This window comes from Pristis pectinata, chromosome 1 (assembly GCF_009764475.1).
Source record: "Pristis pectinata isolate sPriPec2 chromosome 1, sPriPec2.1.pri, whole genome shotgun sequence".
NCBI lineage: Eukaryota > Metazoa > Chordata > Chondrichthyes > Rhinopristiformes > Pristidae > Pristis > Pristis pectinata.
The window spans coordinates 2,163,500-2,184,618 of NC_067405.1; the positions used below are offsets into that span (position 1 = coordinate 2,163,500).

Genomic DNA, 21,119 nt, shown 5'->3' on the forward strand with positions numbered 1-21,119 from the left:
TGTGTGTGTGTGCGTGTGTGCGTGTGTGTGTGTGTGCGTGTGTGCGTGTGTGTGTGTGTGTGTGTGTCTGTGTGTCTGTGTCTGTGTGTCTGTGTGTGTGTGTGTGTGTGTGTGTGTGTGTGTGTGTGCTTGTATTGAAATTGAATACAGATTTGTTGCATCTGCTGCTTTTCAACCACAACAACAACCACAAATCAGTCGCAGCCTTCACAATCTCTGACTGAAAGGACTGAGCAGCAGTTCCACATGGATGATCTGTAGACTGTTGAACGTTGTTTCCCCACAGTCGCCCCATCACAGGAAGGATGTGGAGAGGGTGCAGAAGAGGTTCAACAGGATGCTGCCTGGATTAGAGGGCGTGAGCTATATGGACAGGTTGGACAAACTTGGGCTGTTTTCTCTGGAGCGGCAGAGGCCAAGGGGAGACCTGATAGAAGTTTATAAAATTCTGAGAGGCACAGATAGAGTAGTGCTGTTGAAGGTGTCCTCACTGGTTGCATCATGGTCTGGGATGGCAATTCGAATGCACAGGAACTTAAGAAGCTGCAGGGAGTAGTGGACTCTGCCCAATACATCACGGGCACATCCCTCCCCACCATCGGGAGTATCTACAAGAGTCAATATCTCCATCATCAAAGATCCCCACCATCCGGGCCGTGCCATCTTCTCGCAGCTACCGTCAGGCAGGAGGTACAGAAACCTGAAGTCCCACACCACCAGGTTCAGGAACAGCGACTTCCCTTCAACCACTTCGTTCTTGAACCGACCTGCACAACCCTAATCACTATCTCAGTATAGCAACACTTTGCACTACAATGGACTTTGTTTTTTTTTGTTCTAATTGTGTTCCTTCTTGTATAATTTTGTATAATTTATGTTTAATTTACATTTTTCTTGTGACTGTTGTATCTCTGATGCTCTGTGCCTGTGATGTTGCTGCAAGTAAGTTTTTCGTTGCACCTGTGCACGCATGGACTTGTGCATCTGACAATAAACTCGACTTTGACTTTGACCTTGACAGTCAGAATCTTTTCCCAGGGTAGAAATGTCAAATACTAGAGGATATGCATTTAACGTGAGGTGGGGGAAGTGTAAAGGAGATGTGTGGGGCAAGTTTTTTTACACAGAGAGCGGTGGGGGCCTGGAATTGGCTGCCGGGGTGGTGGTGGAGGCAGGTACGATAGAGGGGTTTAAGAAGCTGTTAGACACATGAATGTGCAGGAGTGGAGGGATGTGGACCATGTGCAGGCTGAAGGGATTTAGTTTAGTTTGGCATCATGGTCGGCACAGACATGGTGGGCCGAAGGGTCTGTTCCTGTGCCGTACTGGTCTGTGTTCTGTGTTCTATGACAAAAACATTACTTCAAAAGTCAAGAAAGAATTCCAGGAAACCTGGTTAAAAGTATAAATGTGAAGTGAATTTATTGTTACCAATGAACCTGGAAGAAAAAACAGAGATACAATGCATGGTACAATATCTACAAAAGGACAATTGTCTAAACTTCACAGATGCTGCCTGACCCATTAAGTTCCTACAGCTCCTTTGTGTGTTGCTCCAGATTCCAGCGTCTGAAGTCACTTGTGTCTCCAATTGCACAGAAAGAGGCCCTTCAGCCTACCCAGTCCATCCTATCAACCACCCATTTTTATACTAATCTTACTCTGAGCCATTTTATTCTCCCCACATTCCCATCCACTCCCCCCAGATTCTACCTCTCACCCACACACTAGGGGCAATTTACAGCAGCCAATTAACCCACCAACCCTGCAAGTCTTTGGGACGTGGGAGGAAACCGGAGGACCCAGAGGAAGCCCACGCGGTCACAAGGAAAGCGTGCAAACTCCACACAGACAGAGCCGGGTCACTGGAGTCATGAGGCTGTAGCTCCACCAGGTGAGCCACTTCAAAGGAAGACCCATCTGACGTTACCAGCTGGAAAATGTACTGTTGCTTGCACTTGGCACAGACCCCACTGCACCATCCTGCTCATTCCCAGAACTTGGCAGTGTGGAGGATCAGAGGGATCTTGGGGTCCAAGTCCATAGGACGCTCAAAGCGGCTGCGCAGGTTGACTCTGCGGTTAAGAAGGCATATGGTGTATTGTCCTTCATCAATCAGGGAATTGAATTTAGGAGCCGAGAGGTATTGTTGCAGCTATATAGGACCCTGGTCAGACCCCACTTGGAGTATTGTGCTCAGTTCTGGTCGCCTCACTACAGGAAGGATGTGGAAGCCATAGAGAGGGTGCAGAGGAGATCTACAAGGATGCTGCCTGGGATGTGGAGCATGCCTTATGAAAGCAGGTTGAGGGAACTCGGCCTTTTCTCCTTGGAGAGACAGAGGATGAGGGGTGACCTGATAGAGGTGTATAAGATGATGAGAGGTATTGATAGGGTAGATAGTCAGAGGCTTTTCCCCAGGGCTGAATTGGTGGCCACATGTGGACACAGGTTTAAGGTGCTGGGGAGTAGGTATAGAGGAGATGTCAGGGGTAAGTTTTTTTTACTCAGAGAGTGGTGAGTGTGTGGAATGGGCTGCTGGAAACAGTGGTGGAGGCGGATACGATAGGGTCTTTCAAGAGACTGTTAGACAGTACATGGAGCTGAGTAAAATAGAGGGCCATGGGTAAGCCTAGTAATTTCTAGGGTAGGGATATGTTCGGCACAGCTTTGTGGGCCGAAGGGCCTGAATTGTGCTGTAGGTTTCCTATGTTTCTATGTTTCTAAACAGCTACAAGAATCAGTTCTTTCCCAGTTCCCACCCACCCTGTGTCAAAACTGAATTAAATACAACAATGCAAGGCTGAAACAGAAACAGAAGTTGCTGGAAAAACTCAACAGGTCAAGCAGCATCTGCGGAGAGAGAAACAGTCAAAGTTTCGGGTCTGGGACCGTTCGTCGGAGCTGAGAAAGAGTTAGTTTCCAGTCAGAGACAAGGTGGGAGACGTGAGAGTATCTCTGGCATTTTCCACTCCAATTTGTAAACCAATTTTTTCCACCTGTATTCAGGTGCAGACAACTTAGATTTTCAGCGCTCCTGTGTTTGATCCTACAACATTAGCAGTGGCCTGTGTTATTAATCTTGTTCTTTTTCCACTGATGCTCTGTCAGCTGCTCAGTAATGCCAGCAGCAAGATCAGTGTCTTCATCAGTTCTTGTTCTTCCTCTGCCCCTTACTTACTAACCCGAACATTTCCATCATGAGCAAAGTAGGTGCTGGTTGAAATAAGCCCAGAATCAGAGATAGACGATATAGATCTCCTGTACTTCAATATGATAGCTCGCTTAATAATTCCTGTTTTAGCCAAGATTTTGACCAGGTTCTTCCGGAATTTCACCCCGATGAATGCGTATAAGATTGGGTTAATGCAACAATGCAGGAATCCCAGAGTCTGGGTCATAGACAGAGCCCTGTCGATGTGGCTGCGTTTGTCACAAGTCTCGGCGATGAGCTTGCTCCTCATCAGAGTGTCGATGAGCACGGTTACATTGTGGGGCAGCCAACAGACCAGGAAAGCGAGCACCACGGCGATAATGACCTTCATGGCTTTCTGTTTCTGCAGTCCTTTCATTTGACACAGTCTGTGGATGGTGACACTGTAGCAGAAGACCATGACCCCCAGTGGGATGAGGAACCCAATGACATGACGCAGGAACCTGGTGGTGATTCTCCAGGTTGCAGCTGATTCACCGTCGAGGGTCTCATAACACAGGATTCTGCTGGAGTAAATAAACTCGCCCTTGTAAAAAACAGGTAAGGACAGAAGAACTGCCATCACCCACACAACACCACAGACCAGTTTGGTCAGAAACGGCCTCTTCTGCTTGTGGGACTGGGCAGAGCGGACAATGGCCAGGTAACGGTCCACACTGATGCAGGCCAGCAGCAGGATCCCACTGTAAAAGTTCACCTCCTGTAACATGCTGACAACCTTACACATGGCATCACCAAACACCCACCCTGATATGGCATCTACTGCCCAGAAGGGCAGAGAGAGGGCAAAGAGCAGGTCTGCCGTGGCCAGATTGAGCAGGTAGATGTCTGTGGATGATGTCATGCGTCGGTTGTAAAGTATGACGGTCATTACCACCAGGTTCCCCGTCACGGCGAGGAAACACACCAGGCTGTAGACAATAGTAAGTACGATATTGATTGATGCCCTCACAGTCAGTGTACAGGGAGATACACCTGGTTCTATAATGTAGTCATCTGTATAATTTTCAAAATAATCGCCAAATTCGATATCATCAATTTGGAATATTTGCCCAACCATTTTCTGTAGGAAAACAGAATAAAGAATGAGAACAATCAGACGTTGCAGTATTCCAACTGTTTAATACCACACAATAACAGTGAATGTCACTGCTTTAGCTGCACTACATTCTCTGCACCAAGATGTTTTGTGATAATTATTGGATGCCTTGAGAACTTTGATGCAGCTCTACAAAATTCTGGTTAGACCACACTTAGAGTACTGTGTCCAGTTCTGGTCGCCTCATTATAGGAAGGATGTGGAAGCGTTGGAAAGGGTGCAGAGGAGATTTACCAGGATGCTGCCTGGATTAGAGAGTCTGCATTATGAGGAGAGACTAAGGGATCTAGGGCTTTACTCTTTGGAGAGAAGGAGGATGAGAGGAGACATGATAGAGGTGTACAAAATATTAAGAGGAATAGATAGAGTGGACAGCCAGCACCTCTTTCCCAGGGCACCAATGCTCAATACAAGAGGGCATGGCTTTAAAGTAATGGGTGGGAAGTTCAAGGGAGATATCAGAGGAAGGTTTTTCACCCAGAGAGTGATTGGGACACGGAATGCGCTACCTGGGGTGGTGGTGGAGGCAGGTACGTTGGTCGAGTTTAAAATAGAGGGATATGTGGGAGGAAGGGGTTAGATAGTCTTAGGTGTGGTTTAAAGGTCGGCACAACATGGTGGGCCGAAGGGCCTGTATTGTGCTATACTGTTCTATGGTTCTATGGTTCTATGGTTCTAACTCTGGCTCACACACAAATCCCAGGTCCTTTGAATCCCACCCATCCCTGCCCTTTACAGCCCAATCTTCTGCAGCCAAGCTCAGGACTTATTCTGCTGGGCTTTTCAAGGCCTTTAAGATCAATGCACAAAACCTTGGAGGAACTCAGCGGGTCAGGCAGCATCAATGGAGGGAAATGGACAGTCGACATTTCAAGTCAAGACCCTTCATCTGGACATGTCTCAATGAGTCATGGTGTCTTCATGTCCAGATGAAGGGTCTCGACTTGAAACATCAACTGTCCGTTTCCCTCCACAGACGCTGCCCGACCCACTGAGTTTCTCTAGCAGTTTGAGTGTTACTCAGGGTTCCAGAATCTCTGGTGCCTCCAAGGCCTTTAAGATGCTCCCTAAGACCAACCCCTCTGACAAGGTATTGGTCACCTTTCATTGTGTCTCTTTCTCCTGTAAGTTTACCTCCTATCTTCTCTAAGCCAGGATCTGCTTTCAAATGCAGTAATGTGTTGGAGTGAACATACTCCTGACCACTCTGCCTTGTCTCCTGGTTCCACTGTTTGCTTTGATGTTGATACGATTACTGATTCCCATATTAAGATAAAGGTTAACAAACACATATTTGAAAGGAAAAACAAGTCTATTTTTAATGAAATTTCTCAATAAAGTTATGCAGGATCCTGATGAGATTCTGCCTGGAATATTGCACATAAGCCTGGTCTCCCTTACGAAGGGAGCATATGGATAAGATAAGATTTCTTTTTTAGTCACATGTACATCGAAACACACAGTGAAATACATCGTTTTGTGTAGAGTTCTGGGGCAGCCCACAAGTGTCGTCGTACTTCCAGCGCCAACATAGCATGCCCACAACTTCCTAACCCCGTATGTCTTTGAAATGTGGGAGGAAACCGGAGCACCCGGAGGAAACCCACATAGACACGGGGAGAACATACAACTTGTAGTAGAGAGCGTGCAATGAAGATTATTGGATTGATTCCAAGGGTCGGGGATTTTCCTGTGAAGAGAGATTGTTTAAACTGGTTCCTTACTCTCTAGAGTTTAGAAAAATGAAAAGTAATTGAGTCAGAGAGATGCAGCACAGAAACAGGTCCTTCGGCCCACTGAATCCATGCTGACCATCACCTACCCATTTACCCTAATCCGAGATTAATTCCTTTTTTATTCTCCCCAAATTCTCATCAACTCCCCCCCAGCTCCTACCACTCACCCACACACTAGGGAAAATCTACAGTGGCCAATTAACCCACTAACCTACACACCTTTGGGATGTGGGAGGAAACTGGAGCACCCGGGGGAAACTCATGCAGTCACAGGGAGAACATGCAGACTCCACACAGACAGCAGCAGAGGTCAGGATCAAATCGGGTCTCTGGCGCTGTGAGACAGCGGCACCTGCTGATGTCCACCTGTGATCTTATTGAAAAATACAGCATCTTATGGGGCTTCGCTAAATAAGTTCAGGCATGAAGTTTTTCCAAAAGGAAGGTGCTGGAATAAGGGTCGCAAATGGGTTGGTTGTTCAGGACCGAGATGAGAAGAAATTTCTCACTCAGGTGAACCTTTGGAATTTTCTGTTCCAGAGGCTCAGTCTTTGAGTTCATTCAACACAAAGATTGATAGGTTTCAGGATGTCATTGTGGTAACTGACAGTCCAAGGTCGTTTAAGTGAAGGGGCAGAGTGAGGGAGCAGTTGGGTTTCCATATCAATGCCATTCAGTCTGACATTCAGATGACACGAAGGTTGGAGGTGAAAAAACACGATGATGCCGAAGGAACTCAGCAGGCCAGGCAGCATCTGTGGAGAAAAGCAGGCGGTCAACGTTTCAGGTCAGGACTGAAGATAGGAAAAGGGGAAGCCTGATATATAGGAGGGAAAAGCAGAGCAGTGATAGGTGGACAAAAGAGGGGAGTCGGGATGGGCACAGGGAGGTGATAGGTAGATGCAGGTAAGAGATAGTGATGGACAGGTGAGGGGGAGGAGGGGAGAGCAGATCCTCCAGGGGAGGGGTCAAAGGTAAGGAGACAGGCGGCACAGGGCGGAGGGGAGGAGAGGAAAAAGAGAGAGAAAAAATGGCAGGGAGAAAAAAAGGAGAGAGGCCAGGAAAGGGAAAAAATGAAAACAGGAGGCAATGTTGGGAAGGGTGGGTTGAGGGGGTTACCTAAAGTGGGAGAATTCAATGTTCCTGCCGTCAGGCTCCACTGTCCCAAGACGGAAAATGAGGGGCTGTTCCTCCAGTTTGTTCTTGGAATTCTCCCGGCAGTGGAGGAGGCCGAGAACTGACATCTCAGTGATAGTGTGGGAGGGGGAGTTGAAGAGACCGGCGACGGGGAGATACAGGTCGTGGTTACGAACAAAGCGCAGGTGTTCAACAAAATGCTCACCTCTTCTGCGTTTAGCCTCGCCGATGTAGAGGAGGCCACACTTGGAGCACCGAATGCAGTAGATGATATTATGGGAGGTGCAGGTGAATCTCTGCCTCACCTGAAAGGTTGAAGGTGTTGTGGACAGTGTAGAACGTTGCGATAGGTTACAATGGGATATAAACAGGATGCAGAGTTGGGTGGAGAAGTGGCAGATGGAGTTCAATTCGGAAAAGTGTGAAGTGATTCACTTTGGAAGACCAAACTTGAAGGCGGAATACAAGGTTAATAACAGGAATCTGAGCAGTGTGGAGGAACGGAGGGATCTTGGTGTCCAAGTCCATAGATCCCTCAAATTTGCCGCACAAGTTGATAAGTTGGTTAAGAAGGTGTGTGGTGTGCTGGCCTTCATTAATCAAGGGATTGAATTCAAGAGCCGCGCGGTAATGTTACAGCTCTATAAAACTCTGGTTAGACCACACTTGGAGTATTGTGTTCATTACTCATTATAGGAAGGATGTGAAAGTTTTAGAGAGGGTGCAGACGAGATTTACCAGGATGCTGCCTGGATTAGAGAACATGTCTTATGAGGAAAGGTTGAGCAAGCTGGGGCTTTTCTCTTTGGAGCGTAGGAGGATGAGAGGTGACTTGATAGAAGGTGTATAAGATTATGAGGGGCATAGATAGAGTGGACAGCCAGCACCTTTTCCCCAAGGCAGCAATGGCCAATACCAGAGGACATCAGTCTAAAGTCAATGGAGGAAAGTTTAGGGGAGATGTCAGAGGTAGGTTTTTTACACAAAGAGTGGTGGGTGCCTGGAACGCACTGCCGGGAGTGGTGGTAGAGGCTGATACAACAGGGACATTTAAAAGACTCTTAGATCGACACATGGATGTAAGAAAAATGGAAGGTTATGGGCTGTGTAGGAGGGAAGGGTTAGATTGATCATGGTGTGGGTTTATATAGGTTGGTACAACATCATGGGCTGAAGGGCCTGTACTGTGCTGTACTGTTCTGTGTTCTATGTTCATTCTATCATCAGGTGCATGCACAGGAGTTGGGGGGAAAATCCATTCACACATCCCCCAGCAATCATCTCAAAAAATATGGGAGGGAAGTTGTGGACGTTCAGCACAAGTACACTCCAAAACATTCAGGGCATAGTATTTGTATTAGTATTGGCTTGTTACTGTCACATGTACCGAGATACAGTGAAAAGCTTTTGTCTGCGTGCCATCCAGACAGATCATTTCATACATAAGTACATGGAGGTAGTAAAAAGGAAAATAGAATGCAGAATATTGTGTGACAGTTACAGAGAAAGTGCAGTGCAGGTAGACAAATAAAATGCAAGGGCCACGACGAGGTGGATTGTGAGACCAAGAGTTCTTTTAGCGGTCTGTTCAAGTCTGATAACAGCGGGATAGAAGCTGTCCGAGAGCCTGGTGGTACGTGTTCTCAAGACTTTGCATCTTCTGTCCAACGGGAGTGGGGAGAAGAGAGAATGACCGGCATGGGGAGGGTCTTTGATTATGTTGACTGCTTTCCCAAAGCCATAGGAAGTGTAGACAGAGACAACGGAGGGGAGGCTGGTTTGTGTGATGAACTGGGCTGTGTTGACAACTCTCTGCAATGCACCAAAGGACAACAATCTAGATTTCTCTACATGCCCTTGCCTACATTTCCCGGTTGTTATACATCAAGCCTATGTCGCCCGTACAGTGATGCACTTCAATTCCTTGGATGACCATGCCTCCACAGCCTCTGTTGATGAGGTTTTGCACACTACTATGCTGTGTTTCTTTTTCCTTAACTGTGTCCTCCACCAACCATAGTCGTCAGGGCTCTCAACCATGTCTCCTCGGTTTCCTGCCCCTCTGTTCTCACCTCACCTCACTCCTCCCAGCCAGAATGAGGATAGGATTCCCCTGGTCCTCATTTTCCACCCCACCAGCCTTCACGTTCAGTAGATCATTGTCCACAGTTGCCACAAACTCCAATGAGACTCCAGGAAAACATCTCCTATCATCTCCTAGGTGGACCTCAAATGGGACAGATCATGTCTGCACTCGTGGATACCACTTGGTCACTGTCAGCTAACTTCACCAACACTACTTCTGCCACCACTTGCTCACTCACTCGCTGAAATACTGGAGGATAGTCAGTAAATCAAACAGCAACCAGCGAATCGGAATAAGCAGATCTTTTTTCTGAGTGACAGGGACAGACTGGTGATGTGCCACAGGCATACGTGGTTGGAGCTACGGGTAGCAACAATAAATAAATTGGCAGGTCATTGTGCAGCTGTACAGACGCTGGAGAGGCCGCATTTGGAGTATTGTGTTCAGTTTTGCTCGCCCTGCTACAGGAAGGATGTTATTAAACAGGAAAGAGTGTAGAAAAGATTTACAAGGATGTATTGGTATTGGTATTGGTTTATTATTGACACTTGTACTGAGGTACAGTGAAAAACTTGTCTTGCATATTGATCGTACAGATCAATTCATTACACAGTGCATTGAGGTAGTACAGGGTAAAACAATAACAGAATGCAGATTAAAGTGTCATAGCTACAGAGAAAGTTCAGTGCAGGTAGACAATAAGGTGCAAGGTCATAATGAGATAGATCCTGAGGTCAAGAGTCCATCTTCCGTATAAGGGAACCGTTCAATAGTCTTATCACAGTGGGGTAGAAGCTGTCCTTGAGCCTGGTGGTACGTGCCCTCAGGCTCCTGTATCTTCTGCCTGATGGGAGAGGGTAGAAGAGAGAATGACCCGGGTGGGTGGGGTCTTTGATTATGCTGGCTGCTTCACCAAGGCAGCGAGAGGTATAGACAAGAGTCCATGGAGGGGAGGCCAGTTTCCGTGACGAGCTGGGTTGTGTCCACAACTCTCTGCAGTTTCTTGTGGTCCTGAGCAGAACAGTTGCCATACCAAGCCATGATGCATCCAGATAGGATGCTTTCTATGGTGCATCGATAAAAGTTGGTGACATGCCAAATTTCTTTAGCCTCCTGAGGAAGTAGAGGCACTGGTGAGTTTTTTGGCCATGGCGTCTACATGGTTGGACCAGGACAGGCTATTGGGGATGTTCACTTCAAGGAACTTGAAGCTCTCAACCTTCTCGTCCTCAGCACCATTGATGTAAACAGGATTGTGTGCAAAGCCCCCTTCCTGAAGTCAATGACCAGCTCTTTTGTTTTGCTGACACTGGGGGAAAGCTTGTTGTCATGACACCATGTCAATAAGCTCTCTGTCTCCTTCCTGTACTCTGACTCATTGTTATTTGAGATACCGCCTACAACAGTGGTATCATCTGAAAAACTTGTAGATGGAGTTAGAGCAGAATCTGGCCACACAGTCGTGAGTGTATAGGGAGTAACGTAGAGGGCTGAGGACGCAGCCTTGTGGGGCACCAGTGTTGAGAATAATCATGCTGGAGGTATTGCTGCCTGTCCTCACTGATTGTGGTCTATTGGTCAGGAAGTCAAGGATCCAGTTACAGAGGGAGGTGTTGAGTCCCAGGTCTTGGAGTTTGGTGATGAGTTTGCTTGGAATTATAGTATTGAAGGCGGCGCTGTAGTCAATAAACAATAGTCTAACGTAGGTGCCTTTACTGTGCAGATGCTCCAGAGGTGAGTGTAGGGTCAGGGAGATGGTGTCCACCGCAGACCTGTTTCAGCGGGAGGCGAATTGCAGTGGGTCAAAGTTGTCTGGGAGGCTGGAGTTGATGTGAGCCATGACCAGCCTCTCAAAGCACTTCATGATGGTGGATGTCAGAGTCACCGGTCGGTAGTCATTAAGGTACGTTACCTTGTTTTTCTTAGGTACCAGGATGATAGTGGTCTTCTTAAAGCAGGTGAGAACCTCAGATTGAAGCAGAGAGAGGTTAAAAATGTCTGCAAACACTCCCGCCAGCTGATCAGCACAAGATCTGAGCACACAGCCAGGCACACCATCCGGGCCAGATGCTTTCCGCGGGTTCACTCTCTGGAAGACTGATCTTACGTCTTCAACAGTGGCCACTGGTTCAGGTGCATTGGAGGCTATCAGGATGGGTGGTGATAATCCACTCCCCTTCTGTTCAAAACGCATGTAGAATGCGTTAAGCACATCAGGAAGGGATGCGCTGCTGTCGGCGGTGCTGCCCGACTTTGTTTTTTAGCCCGTTATAGCGAGTAAGCCCTGCCACAACTTTCGGCTGGTCTGGGACTCAATTTTGAACCGGTGTTGTCACTTGGCATCTCTGATAACTTCACGGAGTATCTCGATTTCTTGTAAAAGTCAGGGTCACATTTGAATGCAGCAGTCCTTGACTTCAGTAGGGAGTGGATCTCCCGGTTCATCCATGGTTTCCGGTTTGGGAACACCCGGATTTTCCTCTTTGGTACACAGTCCTCAACACACTTGCTGATAAAGTCTATGATGGTGGGGACATATTCATCTAGGCTGGCAGCTGAGTCTTTGAACATGGACCAGTTCACTGACTCAAAGCAGTCGCGTAGAAGCTCATCTGTATCCTCAGACCAGCACAGCACGACTCCCTGTACTGGATCCTCCTGTTTCAGCTTCTGTTCGTATGCAGGGAGGAGAACAGCCTGGTGATCAGATTTACCAAAGTGAGGATGAGGTGTGACTCGGAAGGCATCTTTGATGGTTGTATAGCAATGGTCAAGGGTGTTTGGGCCTCTGGTGGGACAGGAGACGTGCTGGTACTTTGGTAACACACTCTTGATGTTGACCTGGTTGAAGTCACCTGCAATGATGAAGAGGGCCTCAGGGTATCCTGTCTCAAGGTTGTTGACCATGGAGTATAGGTCATCGAGTGCAGGCTTCATGTCCGTCTGGGCTGGGATGTAGACTGCCATCAGGAGAGCTGAAGTGAACTCTTGTGGCAGGTAGAATGGGCAACACTTCACCGTTAGATATTCCAGGCTGGGTGAGCAGGAGCTCGCCAGGACCATCACGTCTGAGCACCACAAGTTATTGATTAAGAAGCAGACCCCTCTGCCTCTTAACTTTGCCTGAGGACGCTGTATGGTCCATTCGATGGATTGAGAAGCCCTCAGGTTGAATGGCACAGTCAAGTGAAGCAGGTGTAAGCCACGCTTCGGTGAGACAGCACACAGCAGTCCCTCAGTTCTCTTTGGTAGGTCAGTCTTGCCCTTAGTTCATTGACTTTGTTCTCAATGGCCTGGACGTTAGCTAGCAGTATGCTGGGGACCGGTGTCTTGTACCCACACTGTTTCAGCCTCACCTGCAGCCCAGCCCTCTTACCCCACTTCCAAGGTAAGTGGTTGCGACTCGTCGGTCCTGGAGTGGAGCTACCTGCTAAGTGATTGCTTGACGACAGACCTGGAAGACCTGGAGCAGATTCACCTGGACTGGAATGTAAGTGATTTCTTCTGGGCAGACCTTGAAGACATGTTGCCAGGACTTGAGGGACTGAGTTAAAGGGAGGGGTTGGACAGGCCAGGACTTTATTCCTTGGGGTGTAGGAGACTGAGAGGTGACCTTATAGAGGTGTATAAAATCATGAGGGGCAGAGATAGGGTGAATGCACTCAGTCTTTTTCCCAGGATTGGGGAATCAAGAACTAGAGGGCATAGGTTTAAGGTGAGAGTGGAAAGATTTAATAGGAACTTAAGAGGCAACGTTTTTTACACAAGGGGTGGTATGTACATGGAACGAGCTGCCAGAGGAAGTGGTTGAGGCAGGTACAATAACAACTTTTAAAAGACAGTTGGACAGGTACAGGGATTGGAAAGGTTTAGAAAGTTATGGGCAAAATGCCAACAAATGGGACTAGATTGGATGGGCATTTTGGTCGGCATGGACCAGTTGGGCCAAAGGGCCTGTTTCCGTGCTGTATGACTCTATGACTCGATAGATCAATGATCTGGAAGAGGGAGCTGACTGTAAATTGCCAAGAGTGCAGACAATACAAAGCTGGGCAGGTACGAGAGACATGAGGAGGAGGCAAAGAGGTTCCAGTGTGACTTAGACGAGATGGTGGGTAGGCAGCTGAATAGCTGGTGCAGCTTGGTGCAGATAAGTTCAAAAAGTAGCAAGACAGATTATTATCTGACTGGAGACAGATGAAAAAAGGGGAAGTACAAGACCTGGTCTTGTACACCAGTGGCTGAAAGGAACTTTCAGATGCAGCAAGCAGTTAGGAAGGCAAATGGTGTGATGGCCTGCATTGCAGAAGGATTTGAGTACAGCAGCAAGGATGGCTTACAGCAGCTGGACAGGGCCTTGCTGAGACCCTGTCTTATGTGTGAGAAGAACATTCTTTTCCAGGGAGGGAGTGCAATGAACGGTTTCTACACTGATTCTACACTAAAGTTAGTAGATGATACCACCGTAGCGGGCCCTTTCTCAAATAATGCTGAGTCAGTGTACAGGAAGGAGGTAGAGAGCTTAGTGGAATGGTGTCATGACAACAGCCTTTCCCTCAATGTCAACAAAATAAAAGAGCTGGTCATAGACTTCAGGAAGGGGGCGGTGCACATGCTACTGTTTAAATCAATGGTGCTGAGGTCGAGAGGGTTGAGAGTTTCAATTTCCTAGGAGTGAACATCACCAATAGCCTGTCCTGGTCCAACCACATTGACACCACGGCCAAGAAAGCTCACCAGCTCCTCTACTTCCTCAGGAGGCTAAACAAATCTGGCATGTCCCCTTTGACACTCTGCAATTTTTATCGATGCACCATAGAAAACAGCCTATCTGGATGCATCACGGCTTGATACGGCAACTGCTCTGCCTGACAATGCAAGAAACTGCAGAGAGTTGTGGACACAGCTCAGCCCATCACAGAAGCCAGCCTCCCCTCCATAGACTCTGTCTGCACTTCCCGCTGCCTCGGTAAAGCAGCCAATATAATCAAAGACCCCACCCACCCCGGACATTCTCTCTTCTCCCCCCTCCCATCGGGCAGAAGATGCAAAAACCTGAAAGCACATACCACCAGGCTCAAGGACAGCTTCTATCCCGTTGTTATAAGATTCTTGAACGATTCCCTAGTACGATAAGACAGACTCTTGACCTCACAATCTACCTCATTATGATCTTACATCTTATTGTCTGCCTGCACTGCACTTTCTCTGTAACTGTAACACTTTATTCTGCATTCTGTTATTGTTTTACCCTGTACTACCTCAATGCACTGTGTAATGAATTGACCTGTACGATCAGTATGCAAGACAAGTTTTTCACTGGACCTCAGTATATGTGACAATAGTAAACCAATTTACTAATTTAATTCCTCAGATGGCAGGACTGATCTATGGGGAGAGATTGATTTGGGTCAGCCTACATAGTCACAGAGTCATAGCGTCGTACAGCATGGAAATGGTCCCTTTGCTCCTCCATGCCAGCCAAGATGCTCATCTACGCTAGTCCCACTTGCCCATGTTTGGCCCATATCCCTCTAAGCCTTTCCTGTCCGTGCACCTCTTGGTGTTGTACCTGCCTCAACCACTTCCGTTATACCCACCACCTTCTGTGTGAAAACGTTTCCCCAAAGGTTCCTATTAAATCTCTCCCCTCTCATCTTAAACCTGTGCCCTCTAGTTCTTGATTTCCCAACCCTGGGAAAAACACTGCATGTATTCACCCTATCTATGCCCCTCATGATTTTATACACCTCTATAAGATCACCCCTCGGTCTCCTGCGCTCCAATGAATAAAGTCCCAACCTACTCAACCTCTCTCCATAACTCAGTCCCTCGAGTCCTGGCAACATCCTTGTAAATCTCCTCTGCACTCTTTCCAGCTTAATGGCATCTTTCCTGTAGCAGAGTGACCAAAGGTGAACACAATATTCCAAATGCAGCCTCACCTACGTCTTGTACAACACAACATAACATCCCAACATCTATTCTCAGTGCAACTTTCACTGGAGTTTAGAAGGATGAAAGTGAATCTCATAGAAACAAACAAAGTTTCAACAGGACAAGACAGATGGGATATGAGGAGGGTGTTCCCAATGGCTGGAGAGTCCAGAATCAGGGTTTACACCCTCAGGATGCAGGGAGTGACATTTAGAACAGAGATCAGGAGAAATCTCTTCAGCCAGAGGGTGATGGAACTGTGGTGTACTCAACCAGACTACACTACAACATTGTACAGAGGGCCGGGGAAAGCGTTAGAAGGTTACACAGCCAATATTACACAAAGCACGTGGCACGTGTCATTGGGCCAAACTTCAATGAGGCCAGAATGGTTATTGGTATTGGTATTGGCATTGGTTTATTATTGTCACTTGTACCGAGGTCCAGTGAAAAACTCGTCTCACATACCGATCGTACAGGTCAATTCATTACACAGTGCAGTTACATTGGGTTAGTACAGAGAGCAATACCAATACCAATAACAATACCAATCATCCATTTACACTGATCTGAGAGTAATCCCCTTTTTATTCTCCCCACATTCTCATCAACTCCCCCCAGCTTCTACCACTCACTTACACTAGGGACAATTTACAGCGGCCAACCCTCACATCTTCGGAACATGGGAGGAAGCCCACGCAGTCACAGGGAGAACGTGCAAACTCGGCTTAGACGGCAGTGGAGGTCAGGATTGAACCCGTGTCTCTGGACTGCGAGGCAACTGCTCCACTGAAGCTACACCACTGTGTTGACCAAGTAAAACTTGCACTGGGCAAAAATGGATGGTTATCCCAAGCACTTATGTTGCACCTAATGAAATCTGCAGCAGAATTTCTACATTGGCTTTTAAGGAAGTTGAACCTTAAAGTGAATGAAACAATGTGTACAATTGTGAAGATTTTGTGAGTGGCATTTCTGCTTATGTAGGATTCATAGAACAGCACAGTACAGGCCCTTCAGCCCACAATGTTGTGCCAACCTATGTAAACAACTACTCCCTGATCAATCTAACCCTTCCCTCCTACACAGCCCATAACCCTCCATTTTTCTTACATCCATGTGCCTATCTGAGAGTCTTTTAAAACCCTATTGTATCAGCCTCTACCACCACCCCCGGCAGTGGGTTCCAGGCACCCACCACTCTCTGTGTAAAAAACCCACCTCTGACATCTCCCCTAAACTTTCCTCCACTGACCTTAAACGGATGTCCTCTGGTATTGGCCATTGCTGCCTGGGGAAAAGGTGCTGGCTGTCCACTCTATCCATGCTTCTCATAATCTTATACACCTCTATCAAGTTTCCTCTCATCCTCCTATGCTCCAAACAGAAAAGCCCCAGCTCGCTCAATCTTTCTTCATAAGACATGCTCTCCAAACCAGGCAGCATCCTGGTAAATCTCCTCTGCACCCTCTCTAAAGCTTCCACATCCTTCCTATAATGAGGCGACCAGAACTGAACACAATACTCCAAGTGTGGTCTAATCAGAGTTTTACAGAGCTGCAACATTACCTCACGGCTCTTGAACTCAAGTCCTCCCACTAATGAAGGGCTGCACACATTACGCTTCTTAACCACTCTATCAACTTGCATGGCAACTTTGAGGGATCTATGGGCTTGGACACCAAGATCCCTCTGTTCCTCCACACTGCTCAGAATCCTGCCATTAACCTTGTACTCTGCCCTCAAGTTCATTCTTCCAAAGTGTGTCACTTCACACTTCTCCGGAAGGAATTCCATCTGCCACTTCTCTGCCCAGCTCTACATCCTGTCTAAATCCCATTGAAACCTACGACAACCTTCTGCACTATCTACTACACCACCAACCTTCGTGTCATCTGCAAACTTACTAACCCACCCTTCCACTTCTTCATCCAAGTCATTTATAAAAATCACAACGAGCAGGGGTCCCAGAACAGATCCTTGCAGAACACCACTGGTCACTGACCTACAGACAGAATACTCTCAATCTACCACCACCCTCTGTCTTCTATGGGTGAGCCAATTCCGAATCCTCACAGCCAAGTGTCCATTGATCCCGTGCCTCATGACTTTCTGGATGAGCCTACCATGGGGAACCTTGTCAAACGCCTTACTAAAGTCCATATACACCACATCCACTGCTCTACTTTCATCTATTTGTCACCTCCTCAAAAAACTCAATTAGGCTCATGAGGCACGACCTTCCCTTCACAAAGCCATGCTGACTATTCCTAATAAGACTATGCTTCTCCAAATGCTCATAAATACTATCCCTAAGAATCCTCTCCAATTGCTTGCCCACTACTGATGTAAGACTCACTGGTCTATAATTCCCAGGATTATCCCTATTACCTTTCATGAACAAGGGAACAACATTTGCCATTCTCCAATCCGACGCAATGCCCCAGCAATCTCTTCCCTTGCCTCCCATAGTAACCTGGGGCATATCCCGTCCAGTCCCGGGGACTTATCTATCCTAATGTTTTTTAGAAGCTCCAACTCTGCCTCTTTCTTCACCTCAACATGCTCCAGCACATTAGCCTGTTCTACACTGACCTCACATTCGTCAAGGTCCCTCTCCCTAGTGAACACTGAAGCAAAGTATTCATTAAGGACCTCCCTCCGCCTCCAGGCACATTTCCCCCTTTATCCCTCAGTGGTCCTACCCTCACTCTAGTCATCCTCCTGTTCCTCACATACGTGTAGAACACCTTGGGGTTTTCCTTAATCCTACTCACCAAGGCCTTCTCATGTCCCCTTCTAGCTCTCCTAAGTCCCTTCTTAAGCTCCTTCCTGGCTACCTTATAATTCTCAAGAGCCCTGTCTGATTTTTGTTTCCTAAACCTTTTGACTAAATGTTTGACTAAATGTTCCACCTCTCTTGTCAACCATGGTTCCTTCATCCTACCATCATTTCCCTGTCTCAGTGGGATTCAGTTCGAAGGCTAGCATTTCCCAGAGTTATGCACTTCACTACTAACTACCTTAAAGATCTGTTTGTCATCATTCTCATTTTCTTGAATTAAAAAAGAATGTTTTTGCTGTCTATTACTTTACAAACTGCCACACAACACACAATACCCTTCCGTTCCTTACCCCGTCCAGTTTTTTCAAGCCTCTTCTTAAATGTGTCATAACATAAAGACACTGTCAAGCAAATCAATTCTTTACACACAAGGCATACAGTACTCCCCAATCAAATTCCCAAAACTTCATGCATAGTATTCCCTTGGGTTCCAACTAATTTACTTACTGCTGAAATATAGTTGCAAAAAAAAAGAATTGTGCTTGAAAATAGAAAACAACAGTTGCTGCAAATCTAAATTAAAAACAGATAATGTTAGGAATTATTTTGAAGGGTTTTTCACCTGAAATGTTTGAGTTTTCTGTCTTGGCGGATGTCACTTGGTCTGCTGAAGTTTCCAGCATATTCTTATAGGGGTTTATAAAATTACAAGGGTCATAGATAAGGTGGGTGGACAAAGTCTTTGTCCCAGGGTAACGGAGTCTAAATCTAGAGGGCAAAGGTTTAAAGTGAGAGGGGAAAGATTTAAAGGGGACCTGAGCGGCAAGCTTTCCACGCAGAGAGCTGTGGGTATGTGGAACGAACTGCCAGAGGAAGTGGAAGAGGCAGGTACAACTACAATGTTTAAAAAATATTTGGGCAGGTACATGGATAACAAAGATTTGGAGGGACATGGGCCAAACGCAGGCAAATGGGATTAGATTAGAAAGACACCTTGGTCAGCATGCACAAGTTGGGCTGAATGGCCTGTTTCCCTGCTGTATGACATAGAACATAGAACACTACAGCACAGTACAGGCCCTTCGGCCCAAAATGTTGTGCCAACATTTGATCCTGCTCTAAGATCTATCTAACCCTTCCCTCCCACATAGCCCCCTATTTTTCTATCATTCATGTGTCTATCTTAAATGTCCCTGATGTATCTGCCCCCACAGCCTCTGCAGACAGTGCGTTCCACACACCACTCTCTGTGTAAAAGACTTACCCCTGACATCCCCCTTGTACCTTCCTCCAATCACCTTAAAATTATGTCCACTCATGTTAGCCATTGTCGCCCTGGGAAAAAGTCTGTGACTGTCCACTCAATCTATGCCTCTTATCATCTTGTACACCTCTAACAAGTCACTTCTCATCCTCCTCCTCTCCAAAGAGAAAAGCCCTAGTTCGCTCAACCTATCCTCATAAGACATGCTCTCCAATCCAGGCAGCATCCTGGTAAATATCCTCTGCACCATCTCTTATGAGTTTCTATGAATCGATTACAGATTGTGCTTTCTGAATGATACACTGATTCTAGCAATACTCATACAATGAGAGATAATGATCTGTATGGATGGCATGTATAACAAAGATTTTTCATCTCGGTACATGTGACAATAATAAACCACTTTAATTTATCAATAAGGTTTTTGTTAAGGTCTTCAAATAATTAAACTGCTAAAAGTACCAACATACCTCCACCAAAGCTGCTTCACCTTTTCTGTCTGTCTGCATAAACTGGATTCTCTTGGTTGGATTGTGGTGCCTGCACAGAGTTGGTAACCCAGTGACTGCAACGATAACTGTTTTAATGGCAAAGCTAACATGTCATCTACCGAAGTGAAGGTCTGGATATTTTATAAAGTGGGAAGCATTTTGCAATACATGAAGTAATTTGAACAGATATTATGTACAACATTCGCCAGATGTGTCTCAAGTGCTCTTAGCAATGAAAACGTGCTCCCCAGATCTGACCAGAAGTGTCACAATTAGAGTCACCATCTCACCCCCTAGAAACAGGAAGAGTTGGCTGGCTGATACTGAATGTAGTTACTGCAGGACTTTTAAACCAACTGACTTTGTCACTTGGGAATCTTGTGAAACTTCTCCCTTCTGCGGCTGCACCTAACCACAGTGCTCTGATTAAAGGGTCCCAGCTGTTGGAGACAGTTCAAGTGCCCGATTCAAGCTGTGGGTTAGATTCTTCTCTGGCCTGTTCCTTGGATCCAGAAGTGACATTACTATAAAAAGGTTTCAGAGAGATACTTTGGGGAGTGAGGCTCTCTCTCTCTCTCTCTCTCACACACACACACACACACTCCATTGTTGAAGGGAAACTGACCTTCACTCTGTGAGGACACATCAGTGAAGTATCCGTGTGAGCAGTTTTGTGCACTTTCTTCTCCACCCCCTCACCTGCATGTAACCTGGCAGTCTGCATTTCCAAGGATTCGTAGAGGTTCCTTCCAACCACAAACTAGGGACCTTAGCCCCTAACTTCCTCTCTGCCCTTGACAACTGTCCGAATCTGAACCAGTAATTTGTAATCTTAAGAGTCCTAGAGTTGTACAGCATAGAAACAGACCCTTCGGCCCACCATATCTCTGCCGATCACCATGCCTATCTATACTAATCCCCCTTCCCTGCATTAATTCCATCTCCCTCTCTGCCCTGCTCATTCAAGCACCTGTCCAGATGCCTCTTGAATGTTGTTACAGTTCCTGCCTCCACCACTTCTTCTGGCAGCTCATTCCAGGCTACTCTTGGTGTGAAACATTTACCCCTCAGGTCCCCTTTGAACCTTCTCACTCTCACCTTAAACCCATGCCCCCTAGTTTTAGATATCCCTACCATGGGAAACAGACTCCCCCATCTATGCCCCTCATGATTTTAAAAACCTCTATCACCTCACCTCTCAGCTTCCTTTGCTCCAGGGAAAATAGTCCCAGCCTATCCAAGATCCCCTGATGACTCGAACCCTCCAGTCCAGGTAGCATCTTTGTGAATCTTTTCTGCACTTCTTCGAGCTTAATACATCTTTCCTGTAGTGTAGAACTACACACAATACTCCCAGTGTGGTCTAACCA

General features: G+C 46.7%; 2 protein-coding genes across 3 annotated transcripts in view; both read right to left on the bottom strand.

Annotated features, from left to right (window-relative positions):
• Positions 1-21,119, bottom strand: part of LOC127569766 (C-X-C chemokine receptor type 2-like) — a 134,079-nt gene that overhangs the window by 31,190 nt on the left and 81,770 nt on the right. The window lies entirely within an intron of this gene.
• Positions 1,403-19,851, bottom strand: LOC127569741 (C-X-C chemokine receptor type 2-like). The gene is made up of 2 exons (XM_052014579.1): positions 19,729-19,851; positions 1,403-4,277 (listed from the first exon to the last, which is right to left on the bottom strand). Exons 1-2 carry the CDS (start codon positions 19,765-19,767, stop codon positions 3,174-3,176), a joined length of 1,143 nt encoding a protein of 380 aa, XP_051870539.1. The 5' UTR covers positions 19,768-19,851; the 3' UTR covers positions 1,403-3,173.

Bases quoted from the DNA above. Each gene is read 5' to 3' on its own strand.
- LOC127569741 (XM_052014579.1), bottom strand. From the start codon at position 19,767: ATGCAGACAGACAGAAAAGGTGAAGCAGCTTTGGTGGAG. The intron at 4,278-19,728 runs GTATGTTGGTAC...GTTTTCCTACAG, and splicing joins GTGAAGCAGCTTTGGTGGAG to AAAATGGTTGGGCAAATATT.